Raw genomic sequence first — 15,464 nt, forward strand, 5'->3', positions numbered from 1 at the left:
TGAGTAGTTAATGGAGTCCTTTTTATTCCTTCAGTACAAACTTGATGGAAAATCTTGAAAGCAAGAAGGAGTGATGATGTTTTAAACCTATTCCATTGCTGAAATAATCTGTGGAAAAAAATAACTGAACTCTTTCTGTGCAGTTTGTGTTATTCTGTTTAGTGGTATTTTTTTTCCTTATTTCCTGTTCATCTCAATATTTATTTTTTTGTTTGAAGTAGATTGAGATCTGTCTTTAGCATGTAATATTTCTAACACAGATTGGTAAAATCTCAGACCTGTTTCAATGACAGACTTCAAATGGAGCAGGTTTCAGGAAAATGTTTTGATAAAGGGGTCTTTTATGCATGATTACAGCCCTTGATGCAGCATATTTTGACATTCACGTAGAGAGAGACTTAACTAACTTGCCTTCTGTGTGCAAAACTTGTAAAGCTCAAGTATCAGACATGCTGGTTTTTGAGTCTGTGCAGAGCAAGAGCTGCCTTTCAGAAAGCTGAGCTTCAAAACACAGTCAGTAACTGAGAAGGAGCATCCTGTTGTATCATACACCTGTTTAGGGTGTAGAGTGACCTCGTTAAGTGTTGGTATGTGTGTTGGTGCTCGTTGTTGATCAGTTGTAGTGAGACCTCCACCAGACTGCTCTGACTTGTCCCACAGGTGATGCTGATGGCCAGTCCCAGCATGGAAGATCTCTACCACAAGTCCTGTGCTCTGGCTGAGGATCCCCAAGAACTTCGGGATGGATTTCAGCATCCTGCTAGACTTGTAAAGGTAAATATGCTTCCATGCCAGACACTTTTGGCAATGAAGGTTGGTTATAGAGCTTTGCTGTTTTTGACAGTAGGAGAGGAGCTGGTAGACAGCTGAATGATGACTTCATTTTTCCTCTGAAGAGATCTAGTTTATATGTCAGTTCTTTCCCACTTATAGGAGCTTCACATTTACTGCTTTGTTCCACTTAGTCAAACTAAAACAATTAACTTCGTTAGCTGCTTTTTACAAGCACTTACTGATTTTGTAAGGGCTCAGCTGTGAAGAGAATACACGTGAAACAACAGTTAAGCAGCTGTTGTGTTAAGTGAAACTTAACCATTAAACTGAAGAGGCTGTAAGTGCTGTGGTGTTTCAGGACAACAGACTTGTTTTGCAGTTAAATTCTAACTTAGAGCACACGGGAATACTTTCATTTATAGGTATGATGCTCTTGTGGTCTCACCTTCTGTAGTTTTTCTTCTTCACCTTTAAGCAGGCTCATCTCTAAACGTGTGTCAGAATTAAGGCACCATTTAAGTTAATGTCTTTTGGGTTAGAAAGCTTTTAACTGCAAAGGGACAAGCCTGTACCAGTAAACAACCTTGATGGAAAATCTTGAGAGCAAGAATGAGTGATGATGTTTTAAACCTATTCCATTGCTGAAGTAATCTGTGGAAAAAAATAACTGAACTCTTTCTTGACTGATTCTCATTTTCAGATTTCAAAGTAATTTCACGGTTTATTCACGGATTTCAGTGTGTGTGCTATGAAATATTCTTTGCACTTTGGGAAAGTGACCTTTTACCCCTAGCAGGGGAACATTCAGAAGCCTCTTTTTGTCTAGTTTTTAGTGGGTATGAAAGGCAAGGATGAAGCTATGGCTATTGGAGGACACTGGTCCCCCTCACTGGACGGGCCTGACCCAGAAAAGGACCCCTCGGTGCTGATAAAGACGGCAATTCGCTGTTGCAAGGCTCTTACAGGGATTGACTTAAGTGTGTGCACGCAATGGTAAGTACTGCATACTGCACTGCACTGCCAGGTTCAATGTAGAAATAAATGCTTGTCTGTTACCAGGACTTAAAAAAACAAAACAAAACAAAAAAGGCTGGGAAAACCCTTTTTTCTTTGTCAACTGCTCTTGGTAGTTCAGGTGAACTACTCAAAGGATGCTCTGTTTGGTAATCAGCTTGATTGGTGCCAACTGTGCTGAATACTGCATTAAGAACTAATTAAAAATTCTGGGTTTATTTTGACATGTTATACTGTAATTTTTTTAATGAATGTGCGTTGAAAATATTTTTCATTTTGTGCATAGCTGGAGAGGATCGTCAAGAGAACTTCATTTCATTATTCTTTTGTTATAAATAAATAGCCGTTTGTTATACAGCCATATTTTCTCTTGATGAGTTTCTGTCCTGCATTAACACTCACTGTGGTTGTACCAATACCAGGAAAGCCTATTGTATGCTAAATTTGAAGTTCTTCCACAACTTCTGTTTGCACATAAAACCTACTTGGGCTGAACAACAAGTTTTATGAAAAGCATTTTGTCGATTTTCCTCCTTTTCAGTCGCGATACCTCTTTACAAGTGTGCCAGAGGAGAAAATATGGCTCCCATAATTTTTTTCTTTAGATAAACCTCAAGGTCTTGCAGCAAAATTTCTTTACTTGATGTGCTACAAGTGATCTAGGCTCTTGAAAAATGTATTGTAGAATTTTTTTTCCAACATGCTTCTTCCCTTGCAACAGGTACCGTTTTGCAGAGATTCGCTACCATCGCCCTGAGGAGACCCACAAGGGGCGTACGGTTCCAGCTCATGTGGAGACAGTGGTTTTATTTTTCCCGGATGTTTGGCATTGCCTTCCCACCCGCTCAGAGTGGGAAACCCTCTCCCGAGGATACAAGCAGCAGCTGGTCGAGAAGCTTCAGGGTGAACGCAAGGAGGCTGATGGAGAACAGGCACTGAACGCTAATCCCTTTTTCTATTTCTGCTTCTCACAGGCACAGGAACACAGGCACAAAATGCACACCACATACTACACAACATACATACACAGGAGGAACATAACTGGTAACAATGACTGGTAAACCAGCTTTCAGCAGTGTAGTGAATGTTGCTTTTGATTTTTATTTCAGCTAGTTCACTAACTGTAAATGTGTATGCTGATATCACAAACGGAATTAAATTGTGCTTACGATGCGCAGACATTTTTATCGTAGACGTAGTTGCTGGAATCTGGGACCAGTTGTTGAGTGAGATTCAGTTTATGAATAGCTGTCTTTAAACATTTTGCCATTTTCTGAAATTTCTAAATTCTCTCTCGTGGCCAGTTCTAATTGTGATATTTGAAATTGAACAAACATTAGTCCGAAACATCTGAATTTCAGGCCATGTGGCTGATCAGCATCTTGGAATAAGGGAAGGTCTGACTGAACAAAGAGTAATTTGGGGCATTTAAAATGTGGGGGAAGATCACCCGCTGTGTGGTTACTGGAGACCAGCAGTGTCTGTGTAACCCCAATATCCTTTGTGGTGTTGCTTATCACCCTTTTGTGTTCCACAGATCTGGCTTGTATTGGCTGAGTGGCACTGTGATCATTTATAAAGTGGTAGAATGTGTGTGTGAACTTGTCTAAATAATAACTTTAGGAGAAGACTATCTGAAACAGTTGTGACCTTGCACAGATCAGCAACAGAATTTAAAAAAATAACTGAAATGCTTTCAAGCTTTCTGAAGGATAATTTTGAAATTTTGTTTGTCAGGATGAAGAGGAAAAGGATGATGGGGAAGCTAAAGAGATCTCTACGCCTACACACTGGTCTAAACTTGATCCAAAAACAATGAAGGTAACAAACACTTCTGAAAATTTGTACTTTTTCACTTTTAAGACATGACCTGAAATGCAGCAGTATGTTCCCTTAACTGAGCAAGAAAACTTCAGTAGTGTTCTGCTGAATTTATAGGTACGAGATGTGGTATCACAGTGTGCAGGGATGACTCCTGTATATTGTAGAAAGTGAAAGCAGCTAACTAAATCTATCCTGAACTTTGTACAATTAAGGGGTATTACTTATGGTACATGAAACTGAAAAAGAGTTCTGCTGTAATCTGCCAGATTACTACTTAACTAAGAAATGTGGGGTCTAAAATAGTTTAAAAATTGTACATTTTTGTACAATTACTGCCTTTTTAAACTCTGTCAGGAGACATAATAAAAACTTTCCTTGAAAACAGTAGTAACAATAAACTATTTTACTTTAATAGAATCCTTTCCCTGCCTCTGTGAAAATTTCCCCAGAAAGAAGTTTTTTGTGGAAAACATCAATTTAAATGCAATGGGGTTTTTTGTAACAGTAACTATTAGTGTTTTTCAGCACAAGTTTAAAAGTTCAGTTGACTTTTCAGTGCTGTTGATTTTTACCTCCCTTTCACTGCTAATCCTGTGTTTTGTGATGTCACTGCCTGGTGCCACTGACAGAATTTTCCTTTGGCAGGTGAATGACCTTCGCAAAGAGTTAGAGAGTCGAACCCTCAGCTCCAAGGGACTGAAATCCCAGCTGATAGCTCGGCTGACAAAGCAGCTCAAAGTAGAGGAGCAAAAAGAAGAGCAAAAGGAGCTAGAGAAGTCTGAGAAAGAAGAGGAAGAGGAGGAGGATAGGAAATCTGAAGATGATAAAGAGGTTAGGATTTGGACATACTTGGTTTAAGTCCTAAGTACATATGAAATACATTAAATATTTGTATAAATATGTATAAGCACAAAAGGTAGAGGTATGTGCCTACTTCTGCTGGGATTTTGTTATTCTCAGGTGACTGTACTGGGAACTCTTGCTGTACCTTGAGCTGCTGAATTGGGAAGAGCTCTTGGTCAGTTTGAATTATTTTGTGTCAGCCAAATCAGCTCAAATGTGCCGCTGCACTAAGGGTGTCGGAATTAATGTTTGACCTTAAATCTAAGGAAAAATAAATCCAATCCTCCTGAGAAAAGCCATGCTCAAGATGAGTGAACACACTTAACACTACCTTAACTCCTTAAACCTACATGAAAAGCAGTTTTAGTTCTGTTTGCCTCTGTGTCTCACAGTCCAGCTTCTTCATGTGGCAGATGGTTTGCTTGGGTTTGTTTGGGTTTGTTTTCCTTTGTTATAAAGCTTTAATGTTTGCTTTTGGGTACTTGCTGTGTATTGGAGTTTCTCAGTTTTGTGGTTTGTAGTTGCAGTGCCTGTCTGGTTTGCTTCTTCACAAAAATTGACAAAATCTGTGCAATGAGGCCAAAGCTCAGCCGCAGAAAGGGGGCAGAAATGTCTACAGAATGGCTTGTGCTTTAGTTGCTTTTAAACCTGCCTTTTTGTATGTTTCCTGCTAACCTGTATGGGGTGATTGGAAGTTTGATTTTTTTATACATCTCTGTAAACCTTGTTGAGGGAGGAAAGGCCATGTGCTTGCTAATTCTGTCAGCTGCTGCTGCCTTTTCTCACAGCTTGGATGGGATTCAACTAGCTTGGGTTTCTTGCCACAGCTTTCTTTAGGATTGAAGGGGAGCTGTGATTGTGCTGGCTTTTTATGAAGCACAAGCTCTGCCTTGACTTTGTTTGTAGTTAGGAGACTTCAGCATTTGTCTCTTGGCAATCAGTAATATGGTGGCATTTTACATTTTGTAACCCTTCATTTCATTTGCATCAGGTATATCTATAGAGATTGCATTTCCCATAATCAAGAGTTAGATAAAATGTCATCTGTAGCTGTTAGAGCTGTCTTGGGTGTCTTTGGAGAGGTGAGGTATGAACCTTTCTCTTCCTTTGTAAGGAGCAAACACCTCTCTGTGCTGTAGAGCTGTGTGTTCCTTCCAGCAGCTTGGGCTTTCCTTTGCTCAGGAAAGCAGCGAGTCCCAAAAACTCATGTAGAGGCTGAAACTTCAGCTTTGGAGTGTGATGTTGGTTTCTAGGATGAGGTGAGAGATGAGGAATCTGACTCTGTGTTCTCAGAAGGCTGAGTTATTATTTTATGATATTATATTGTGTTATGGAATGTATATTATGTTATGTTGTATTATATATGTTATACTATACAGTATAATATAGTGTAGTATTATACTATATTATTATACTTATATACTATACTATATAAGTATATATTCTATTCTATTAATATAATATAATTCTATTATACTATATTATACTATCCTGTATTATACTATATTATACTATCCTATATTATCCTATCCTGTACTATACTGCACTATACCTAGTGTAGTATATCTAGTGTAGTCTATCTACTATATTTTATATTATAGAATGCTATACTAAAACTATACTGAAGAAAAAGAAAGATACAGACAGAAGGCTTAACAAGAATGATAATGAAAAACTTGTGACTCCTCAGAGTCTGGCACAGCTGATGGTGATTGGTCATTAAGTAAAAACAATTCACATGGCACCAATCCAAGATGCACCTGTTGGATAAACACTCTCCAGCCGCATTCCCAAGCAGCCAAACACAGGAGCGGCAATCAGATAATTGTTATTTACATTTTTCTCTGAGGCCTCTCGGCTTCCCAGGGGAAAGCCCTGGCGAAGGGATTTTCCCAGAGCACGCGCAGTGCCGTTGGAGCGTGCTCCACCTGGCTGTGCTGTCCCTTGCAGGAGGAGGAGAGGAAGCGGCAGGAGGAGCTGGAGCGGCAGCGGCGCGAGCGGCGCTACGTGCTGCCCGACGAGCCGGCCATCATCGTGCACCCCAACTGGGCGGCCAAGAGCGGCAAGTTCGACTGCAGCATCATGTCCCTGAGCGTGCTGCTGGACTACAGGCTGGAGGACAACAAGGAGCACTCCTTCGAGGTGGGGACGCGCTCTTAGCTCTTCTTGTTTCTCTGGAATCGTCCTGTGAAGGTTCCTGAGTTGCCGCGGCTTTGGTGCATGTTACGATAGGAATGCACTCGCTGCGTGGCATCCGGAGGAACACACAGGTTTTCGGATAAAGTTGTGTAAGGATTCCACGTTCAGAGCAGGTAGTAACAAATCTGACACTTGATAAAATTCTGATATGGTGGGAGTTTCTGAAATTGCACCTTCTCGGGGATCTCTGGGTCAGGATGACCCAGATGTGTTAGGAAGTCTCTTTTCCCAGCCCAGCGACCGAAGGAGGAGTCAGGATTCTTCTGTTCTGCTTGTCAAGGTTGTTTATTTTCTGTTATCTATAACATTCTTTCCCTGACCCACCAAGGTCTGTCCAGCAGGTCGGGTTGAGGCACACTGACACTTGGAGCGTTATCTTTTTATACTAAAAACTACCTGTCCATTATTAACAATCATTTTCCAATACCCATCACCTATGTTAGACAGTGTATTATCTTTTTATACTAAAAACTACCTGTCCATTATTAACAATCATTTTCCAATACGCATCACCTATGTTAGACAGTGAGTGTGTTATCTTTTTATACTAAAAACTACCTGTACTTTATTTACAATCATTTTCCAATACCCATCACCTATGTTAGACAGTGTGTTCCTACTCTAAACCAATCCAAAAGTGCCACCATCACCCAGAAGATGGAGGCTAGGAAGAAGGAGAAAGAAGGACAAGGCACACCCAAATCCCTCCATCTTGGGACCCTGAGCCCCCATTCTAAAAACTCCAAAATTCTGCTTTTTCACCCTGTGACAAACTAACTAGCATTCTACTCAAACTTTTGTGGCTTGCAGACCCTCATATAAGGTTGGTTATTGTTTCCATGGGTCAAAATCAAAGGCACAGGGGTCTTGGGCTCTGTGGCAAGATCTCTGATTCCCCTGGCAGGGGCTGGAGCCATCCAGGGCAGCCACAGGGATATCCTGGGTTCCAACAGCACCTCAGAGCTATTTTATCATAATCATACAAGTTTTTAATACATGTTTGAAAAGTTTTTGTCACTTTTCTTCTTTGTGTGCAGGTATCATTGTTTGCAGAACTCTTCAATGAAATGCTTCAGAGAGATTTTGGTGTCAGAATTTACAAAGCACTGATTTCTCTCCCAGAGAGAGAGGACAAAAAGGACAAAAAAAGCAAAAAAGATGAGAGAAAAGAAAAGAAAGAAGAAAAAGATGATGAAACAGATGATCCAAAACCTAAAAGAAGAAAATCTGGAGACGATAAAGATAAAAAAGAAGAGAGAGATGAAAAGAAGGTCTGTAGTTAGTTCATGTGCAGTCTATCCTGTTTGGATAAATTTTAAAGTGTTTCTATTTCTATTTTACATTGCTCCTTTCAGAAATTCAGCTCTTGTAATGTTAGTTAATTGATTTGACTTCTTGATCTATTTAAATATGCTTCAATTATATTCAGTAATTTAAAATTTTTACAGGTGTATTGGGAGTAGTATTTTAACATTCAGCTGTATCATATAAATTTGTATTTGTGTTCTTAGGTGACTTATGTATGTATGTATGTATGTAATGTAGGCAAATTTTGACTGGCAGTAAGGGTTTTACTTTGCTGGGTTTTGATTCTGACTAGATAAATGTTTAGGAATTTTTGTTCCAGAGGGAAGATAAAAGGAAAGATGATTCTAAAGAAGAAGAAGAAACGGAAGAGGACAATAATCAAGAAGAATATGATCCAATGGAGGCAGAAGAGGCTGAAGATGAAGATGAAGGTATCTTGAACTATGACTTTTGTGACCTTTAACAATTTTTTTTATCATCACTGATTATGTTCTTTCAAGCTGGAGAAGGCACTGGAACTAGACAATTCAAAATTGCACTATTAAGCTGATTTTATTCTGGGAATTTTAACCAGTTCTGTATCAGATGTAAGTACCTTTAGGCAGGCCCTGTATGAACACAGTGACTGTGAGCTGGCTGTGCTGCTCCAAGCAAGGCATGCATATAGAAGTGGTTTTATTTTTTTCAGAATGCAGACCTCTCGCAGCTCCCATTGAAGTCAGTAGGAGATGTGAGTATTCAGCACCTCTGAAAAACCAAACCACTTTTACATGCCTGACTTGCTGCTCCTCAGTTCTGGAATGCCATCCTGGCTGTGGCTAGGACACAGTGCAGTGTGGGTGCTCTGCAGCCCATGGTACAGGGGCTTGGTCTTGGCTTGCTGGAGCTGTTAGCTGAATGAACAGGAGAAGGGTCTGGAGAGCCCTGCAGGCAATGGCAGCAGCTCTTCCCCTGCTCAGGGGGTCAGGAAGGTGTGAAACACCCTCTGTGCTTTTTGGTTTGACTTTGGGGCAGTTGCCTTTCTGTGCAGAGGTTTTGCTGGGCATGGTTTGAACTGCAGTCCCAGCATTTTCAGTTGTATTTTTGGCAGAGTTCTGCACCAGCCTTAAAGAGCTGACGCTGATCTGTGGTTTCCAGAATAACTCCTATTTCTTACAATTTATCTGTAAGAGTGGCCTGGGCTTGTCTGTTCTGTACAAGTGCTGCTGCTGCTTCCCAGAGTCTGTCCTTGTCCCATTCCCAGTCAAGAGTTGCTGAGAAAACCCAACAAGCCTTGGAGGTGCAGGAGAAAGCAATTGGTTCTCAGAAAAGGGTTGGTAAAATTAGCCAAGCGTTGTAATACATAGTTTTTCCCAAGTTTTCCTCACAAGGAAGGTGAGCTTAAAGCTGAACTTGGGACATGATTCTCTGTCCCAAGACTTGCATGGAAGGTGCAGAGCTGCATGCCATAATCCATCCCAGCAGTTGGTTCATTTCTATCTCTCTTTCAGTCTGATTTTTCTGTACTGCCTGCCTTTAGATAAAAAACCTGCCATTTTTAATTCACATGTAATAAGTGATGTGATCTGTAACTTCCTGGAGAATTTAAGTCATAGGAAGAGGCATCTCTCACTCAACATGAGTCTAAACATGTGGTTTTAATTACATTGTGTATATGGGTTTTATTGTATGAAATATTTGAGAGTAAATAATACTGAATTTGAATAACCATAGCTGAGTGCAGACTCTGCCAAGCCTCATTAGGGAGAATTGTGGTAATTTCCTGCACACCACTGAAATAGATGGAGATGTTGGCAGCACTCAGTTTGGCCTAGTTTGCATTTGTTTCAGCTCTGCTGTCCTGTGTGTGAAACAAACACAGGGAAAAAATTATAAATGGCTTATGTTAAAATAAGAGAAAAATCAGAATTTAGCAGCGCTCACTTGAATGCATTTTTAAATTATTTTTCAGGGAAGCATATTGCAGATGTTTGGGGGTTTATGTGACTTTTATAGTGGCAGCATGTATTCTGGTGATGGTTATACAAGGGTGTGCTGTGGTATGCTGAATTTTCTTTCTGTTTTGCAGATCGGGACGAAGAGGAGATGAACAAACGGGAGGACAGAAAAGAGGGAAATAAACATTGCAAAGAGAGGGCATCCAAAGATAAAGTAATTAACAGCTTTCTTAACAACTGCACACACCTCGTTGGGGTGTCCTAATTGCAGCTTAGCTTTATTTTTATTGTAAGAGCTGTTTTCCGTTTGAAAGCAGCTGTTAAGTAAATGATTGAGGACAGAGGGGATGTTTCCTATTTTATAATTAGGTTAATTCTATGTCCACGTTTTACATACTAGCATGAACAAAAGGAAATTGTGTCTACCAGCTATTACTATCCATTGTGATGTATTTCTTCTAAATACTGAAAGATTACTTTTCATATATAGCTTAAATTAGTCTTAAATAAAGTGATCTAAGTAGGTAATTGATAGTAATAAACAGAGAAAAAACTTTTGTTAGGTCAGAAGTTGGTATATTTTTGGAATGATATTTTAATTCCTAATGATGCCATAATCACTTTTCTCTAGGAGAAAGACAAGACCCAGATGGTGACTGTTAACAGGGATCTCCTGATGGCTTTTGTTTATTTTGATCAAAGTCATTGTGGATACCTGCTGGAGAAGGACATGGAGGAGATCCTGTACACTCTTGGACTTCACCTGTCACGTGCTCAGGTTTTGTGTACTGCTAAAAACCTTTCCAGATGTTACAGGACTGGTTTAACTGGGATAAATGTAATTTAGCTTCTGCAGGCTTTGCTTGCATACCTGATCTCTTATTTTTATGCAGCCACTTCATATTTACAATGAAATAAGAGTTTAGTCTTTTGTAAATTGACTGGGAGTGAAAAGGTGAAGTTTGCAGTTTATAATATGCCCATACTGTATATGTAGCTTTTGTCTCTAAATTGTATTTATTCTTTTCTTATTTTTATTCTTATTATTTCTTTTTTTTGCATTTTAAGCCCCAGTATGTTAAAATTCAAAAAGCTGTGCAATTTCTTTTAAGTTTTCCAAGCTAAACCATTCTTGTTTAGGTAACAGGATGTCTGGGTATTAAATAATTATTATTTCTTTCCATGTGTTGTAGGTCAAGAAGCTGCTCAATAAAGTAGTGCTTCGAGAATCTTGCTTTTACAGAAGACTAACAGACACTTCTAAAGATGAGGAAAACCAAGAGGAGTCCCAAGAGCTACAGGAAGATATGCTAGGTGGTATTATTTTTTCCCCACAAACTTCCAGAGAGTTATTTCTGTGTGATAATGAGAGTTCTGAGGTACTTGGTTTCTTGCAGAAACTAATTGAGCCAGTTTAGAAAAGTAAATCCTTGGCAGTTCAAAAGTAACAGGGTTTTTTGTGCTTCCAACACATAATGTTGCAACTCTAGGATAAATCTTAATATCTTGGAACGGGAAAGAGGACAGAGGTTAATGTTCAATATTGATGAACAGCATTCCTTGTTACTAGTTTTGAAGTCAGGAGGCTCAGGGCTGCAGGTATTAGAGTGGAGCCTGAGTTTTGAAGACAGTTCCTGCAGGAAAGAGGCACAGAATGATGTCTGGAAAGAGAATGCTGCTTTTTGGCAGGGGGGAGAATTGGGGTCAGGAGAAGAAGACAAGTGTGAGGGATAGAGCAGCAGTCTTGAGTCTGTATTTGTTCTCCTGGAGGAGTGTCTGGGGTTGGTCTCTAGGATGATGCTGTGGCATTCAGGATAGAGCAGCACTGAGAACTGTCTGAGGTTGCTCTCTGGAATGACCCTGTGGTTATTTAGGACAGAGCAGCAGCCTTGGGTCTGTTTGTTCTCCTGAGCAGTGTCTGGGGCTGCTCTCTGGACTGACCCAGTGGTTATTGAGGATAGAGCAGCACTGAGCAGTGTCTGGGGCTGCTCTCTGGCCTGACCGTGGTTATTGAGGATAGAGCAGCAACCTTGAGTCTGTATTTGTTCTCCTGAGCAGTGTCTAAGGTTGGTGTCTAGAGAATGATACTGTGGTTATTGAGGATAGAGCAGCACTAAGAAGTGTCTGGGGCTGGTCTCTAGGATGACCCTGTGGTTATTGAAGGTAGAGCATCATTGAGGTGTCTGAGGCTGCTCTCTGGAATTATGTGGTTGTTGATCACAGACCTGCACTGAGGGGTGTGTGAGGCTGCTCTCTGGCCTGACCCTGTGTTTGTGGAGCACAGAGCAGCACTGAGGGGTGTCTGAGGCTGCTCTCTGGCCTGACCCTGTGTTTGTGGAGCACAGAGCAGCACTGAGGTGTGTCTGAGGCTGGTCTCTAGGATGACCCAGTGGTTATTGAAGGTAGAGCATCACTGAGGTGTCTGAGGCTGCTCTCTGGAATTATGTGTTTGTGGAGCACAGAGCAGCACTGAGGGGTGTGTGAGGCTGCTCTCTGGCCTGACTGTGCCCTCCCCTGCAGGGAACCGGCTGCTGCTGCCATCCCCCACGGTGAAGCAGGAGAGCAAGGCTGTGGAGGAGAACGTGGGGCTCATCGTGTACAACGGGGCCATGGTGGACGTGGGCAGCCTCCTGCAGAAGCTGGAGAAGAGCGAAAGGGTGCGGGCAGAGATTGAGCAAAAGCTGCAGCTGCTAGAGGAAAAAACAGGTGGGATGGTAACTTTGAGGGCAGTGCTTACAGGGGTGCATGGCACTGGGAGTTCTTCAGTAGAGAAATCAATTTGGGTGATATTTGTGATTGAATTTTATCCAAGTTGAATGCAAGACTTTAAATGTGGTCAGAATTAAGTATTATCAAATGGTAATTCAATGCAGTTTTTAATGTTCTTTAAAAATTAGTATTATGGTGTTGCACACAAATAGAATATTAAATTGCAAAGTACACAGCATTGGAAGTGACTTGACGTTTTCATTTATTCCCTTCCTAAGATGAGGATGAGAAAACTATTCTACAACTGGAGAATTCTAACAAAAGTCTCTCTGCGGAGCTGAAAGAAGTAAAAAAGGACCTTGGCCAACTGCAAGAAAATTTGAAAACCTCAGATGATAAAAAATTGCAATTTGAGGGTCAGCTGAATAAGACAATCAAAAATTTAGCTACTGTTATGGATGAAATACAGAGTGTTCTCAAACAGGTAAGAATTGTTTAATTCTGTTTTTTATTATTGTAGACAAACTTGTAGACTAATTATTGAAACCAACACTTCAATATAAAACAAATTTTGACATGAATTCAGGGCAGGAATATCTTAACATATCTAGAGAAGAAGCTTAATGTTTGATTGACTATTTAAAGATAACAAATTAAATTAAATGTGTCTTTTTTCTTAACCTGCAACATATGTTCCTGACTTCAGTGTTTTTAAAAAGGTATGACTGTTCATGTAGATCTCAAACTGTCTGAATGTTTTCCTGTCCTGATCTTGTCCAAATCTGCTCCTCTGTTTGATTGGTTGAGAGTACTTTCTCAAGGCAGAATTCAACTATTTCAGTATGTGGGAATATCTCAGTAAAATGAGTTTTAAGCAAAACCCAGAAGCTCCAGAGCATTTCTACCCTTCAGTTTTTCAGGAGGATCCTGAAATTGGTTATAACTAAATGATTAGGATACCAGTTCACACAGTAAAGATACAAACAGTAATCTCTGTCTCATAAAGTATCTGCTGCTTTACAGTTTGCATGAGAAATAGAGATTCTGCAATTCCTCTCATCCTGTCCCTTTTTCCCTTTGAAGGATGTGGTGAAGAACGAAGATAAAGATCAGAAATCCAAAGAGAACGGAGCAAACGTATGATAAACTGCTGCTGTTAGAAGAATGGTGTTACATAATGTAATATAAATCATGATACCAGAATGTATGGGAAGTGATGCATGTTTGATTTTAGTAGTATAAATATCTTAGTTCCAAAAGATGTATAAAGTTTTATGAATGTGTCTGCTCCAGAGGATTGCTTGTAATTCTTAGCATTCAAGTTGAGACACTCCTCGAGTGAAAATAATTTTGCATTGCGAAAAGTTTTAGGATGAACTTTGTTATAGTTTTAAGCCTAATAAAGTTCATCAAGGTAACAAACAGTAGCAAGTATTTAATTACCAAATGTTTTTCATTGAAGTCTAGTGAAATCAAATTTTTCATTATTTATAGACTTGCCATTTTTCGTTTTTTGTCTTTATTTCGGTCTAATTAGTCTTTTTAAATTCAAATATAAATCACAAAGTAGCATGCTGCTTAATTTTACAAGTAAAGTTTTTTTTAAAAAACAGCTTCTTGGATTTTTTTTTTTTGTTTTCACTTGTCACAACTTTTTTTCCCTTCCAAATATACCTTTCTTTCCCAAAGCTGCTGTATTAAAGCCTTGTAATAATACAGCAGTTTGGATGAGTTAAGAAAGCAATAGAAACCTACCAAAATACTGGTAGAGTTGTGAGATTTATATGAAAATACATGGGCCTGGTTTAAATGTGTTTCATTTGTGTTCGCTAAACTGTTCTCACCTTTGGATTAATATAAATACTCCTTTTGAATAACAAATGCAGTCTGTTAGGATGCACAGCTGGATGCCAGGCCAGCAGATGTCAGAATAATGCCTTACCTGGAGAAAAGCTGCCAGTGTCAGCTGCCTTGGGTTCAGTTTGGGCTGCCAGAGTGGGTGATGACTGCTGAGACTTCAGTCCGAGCACAGCTGGATCCAAAGTGACTGTACTGCGAGCACAGCTGGATCCACAGGTGACTGTACTGCGAGCACAGCTGGATCCACAGGTGACTGTACTGCGTGTTGGAACTGCAAAGGAGCAGGACACAGCTGGTTTGTTGAGAAGGGGTGAGGGGCCTTTCTTTGTGCTCACACATCACCAGAGATGGAAACTCACAGGTTTGTGTGACTTCCTTGGCAAGGGCAACTTACTCAACGTGAAATAGCAACACTTGTATTTTGGTGCAACTTTCAGGAAAATTAAGGGTTTGAAAGTTGGGACAGATGTGTTTTCTTACAGAAATGGTTAATTTTCGCAGATGTTTTCTTTTTTAGCCTAGATGTCCTAGGTGACTAAATACCTGTTAGGAAAGTCCAAGTGCCATAATATGTATGAATAACCTACATGGAAACTCATGTAGCTTTAATGAGATACACATTAAAATGCCTGAATTTATGTTCAAAAGAGTCTAAGCTGGTGCTTTTATCCCTTACCTTTCTTGGCTCTTTTGGGGCTAGACAAGTGAAATATCTTTCATTCAAGTAACATGCACAAGCTTCCCCCTCATTCATCTCCTTTGAGTCATTGTATAATACCTGAGCTGTTCACAGTCCAGCAGGAAATACTATAAAAACACAAATTGTATATAAGCACACAGAAAATACATGCTTTAAAAATTGGAGATAACAGAATGATTGAATGAGGATGGTGATAAATTTATCTTATGGAAAGCATTATCTGTGGTATACAGATGGTGTTAAATGCTTTTGTAATCAAATTCTATTTTTCACCTTTACCTTTGTACAGATTGTTG

General features: G+C 39.9%; 1 protein-coding gene and 2 non-coding genes across 4 annotated transcripts in view; all 3 read left to right on the forward strand.

The window, feature by feature from the left end:
* CCAR1 (cell division cycle and apoptosis regulator 1) overlaps positions 1 to 15,115 on the forward strand; it is a 31,181-nt gene extending 16,066 nt beyond the window's left edge. The window contains exons 12-26 of one of the 2 annotated variants that reach the window (XM_059476802.1): positions 661 to 774; positions 1,601 to 1,767; positions 2,510 to 2,720; positions 3,526 to 3,609; positions 4,258 to 4,443; positions 6,406 to 6,597; positions 7,692 to 7,925; positions 8,282 to 8,393; positions 8,651 to 8,692; positions 10,031 to 10,113; positions 10,531 to 10,677; positions 11,093 to 11,213; positions 12,420 to 12,605; positions 12,887 to 13,092; positions 13,692 to 15,115. In XM_059476802.1, the coding sequence (XP_059332785.1) occupies positions 661 to 774; positions 1,601 to 1,767; positions 2,510 to 2,720; positions 3,526 to 3,609; positions 4,258 to 4,443; positions 6,406 to 6,597; positions 7,692 to 7,925; positions 8,282 to 8,393; positions 8,651 to 8,692; positions 10,031 to 10,113; positions 10,531 to 10,677; positions 11,093 to 11,213; positions 12,420 to 12,605; positions 12,887 to 13,092; positions 13,692 to 13,751 (2,145 nt within the window). In that variant the 3' untranslated portion in view covers positions 13,752 to 15,115. The remainder of the gene's footprint in view (positions 1 to 660; positions 775 to 1,600; positions 1,768 to 2,509; positions 2,721 to 3,525; positions 3,610 to 4,257; positions 4,444 to 6,405; positions 6,598 to 7,691; positions 7,926 to 8,281; positions 8,394 to 8,650; positions 8,693 to 10,030; positions 10,114 to 10,530; positions 10,678 to 11,092; positions 11,214 to 12,419; positions 12,606 to 12,886; positions 13,093 to 13,691) is intronic. The other variant, XM_059476803.1, reaches the window with a different exon arrangement.
* LOC132076559 (small nucleolar RNA SNORD98) lies at positions 69 to 132 on the forward strand. Its single transcript, XR_009418940.1, has one exon. It is a non-coding gene; the product is annotated as a small nucleolar RNA SNORD98 (small nucleolar RNA).
* On the forward strand, positions 1,386 to 1,449 carry LOC132076560 (small nucleolar RNA SNORD98). The gene has a single exon (XR_009418941.1). It is a non-coding gene; the product is annotated as a small nucleolar RNA SNORD98 (small nucleolar RNA).
* Positions 15,116 to 15,464: the final 349 nt, after the last annotated feature.

This window comes from Ammospiza nelsoni, chromosome 8 (genome assembly GCF_027579445.1).
Source record: "Ammospiza nelsoni isolate bAmmNel1 chromosome 8, bAmmNel1.pri, whole genome shotgun sequence".
Classification (NCBI taxonomy): domain Eukaryota; kingdom Metazoa; phylum Chordata; class Aves; order Passeriformes; family Passerellidae; genus Ammospiza; species Ammospiza nelsoni.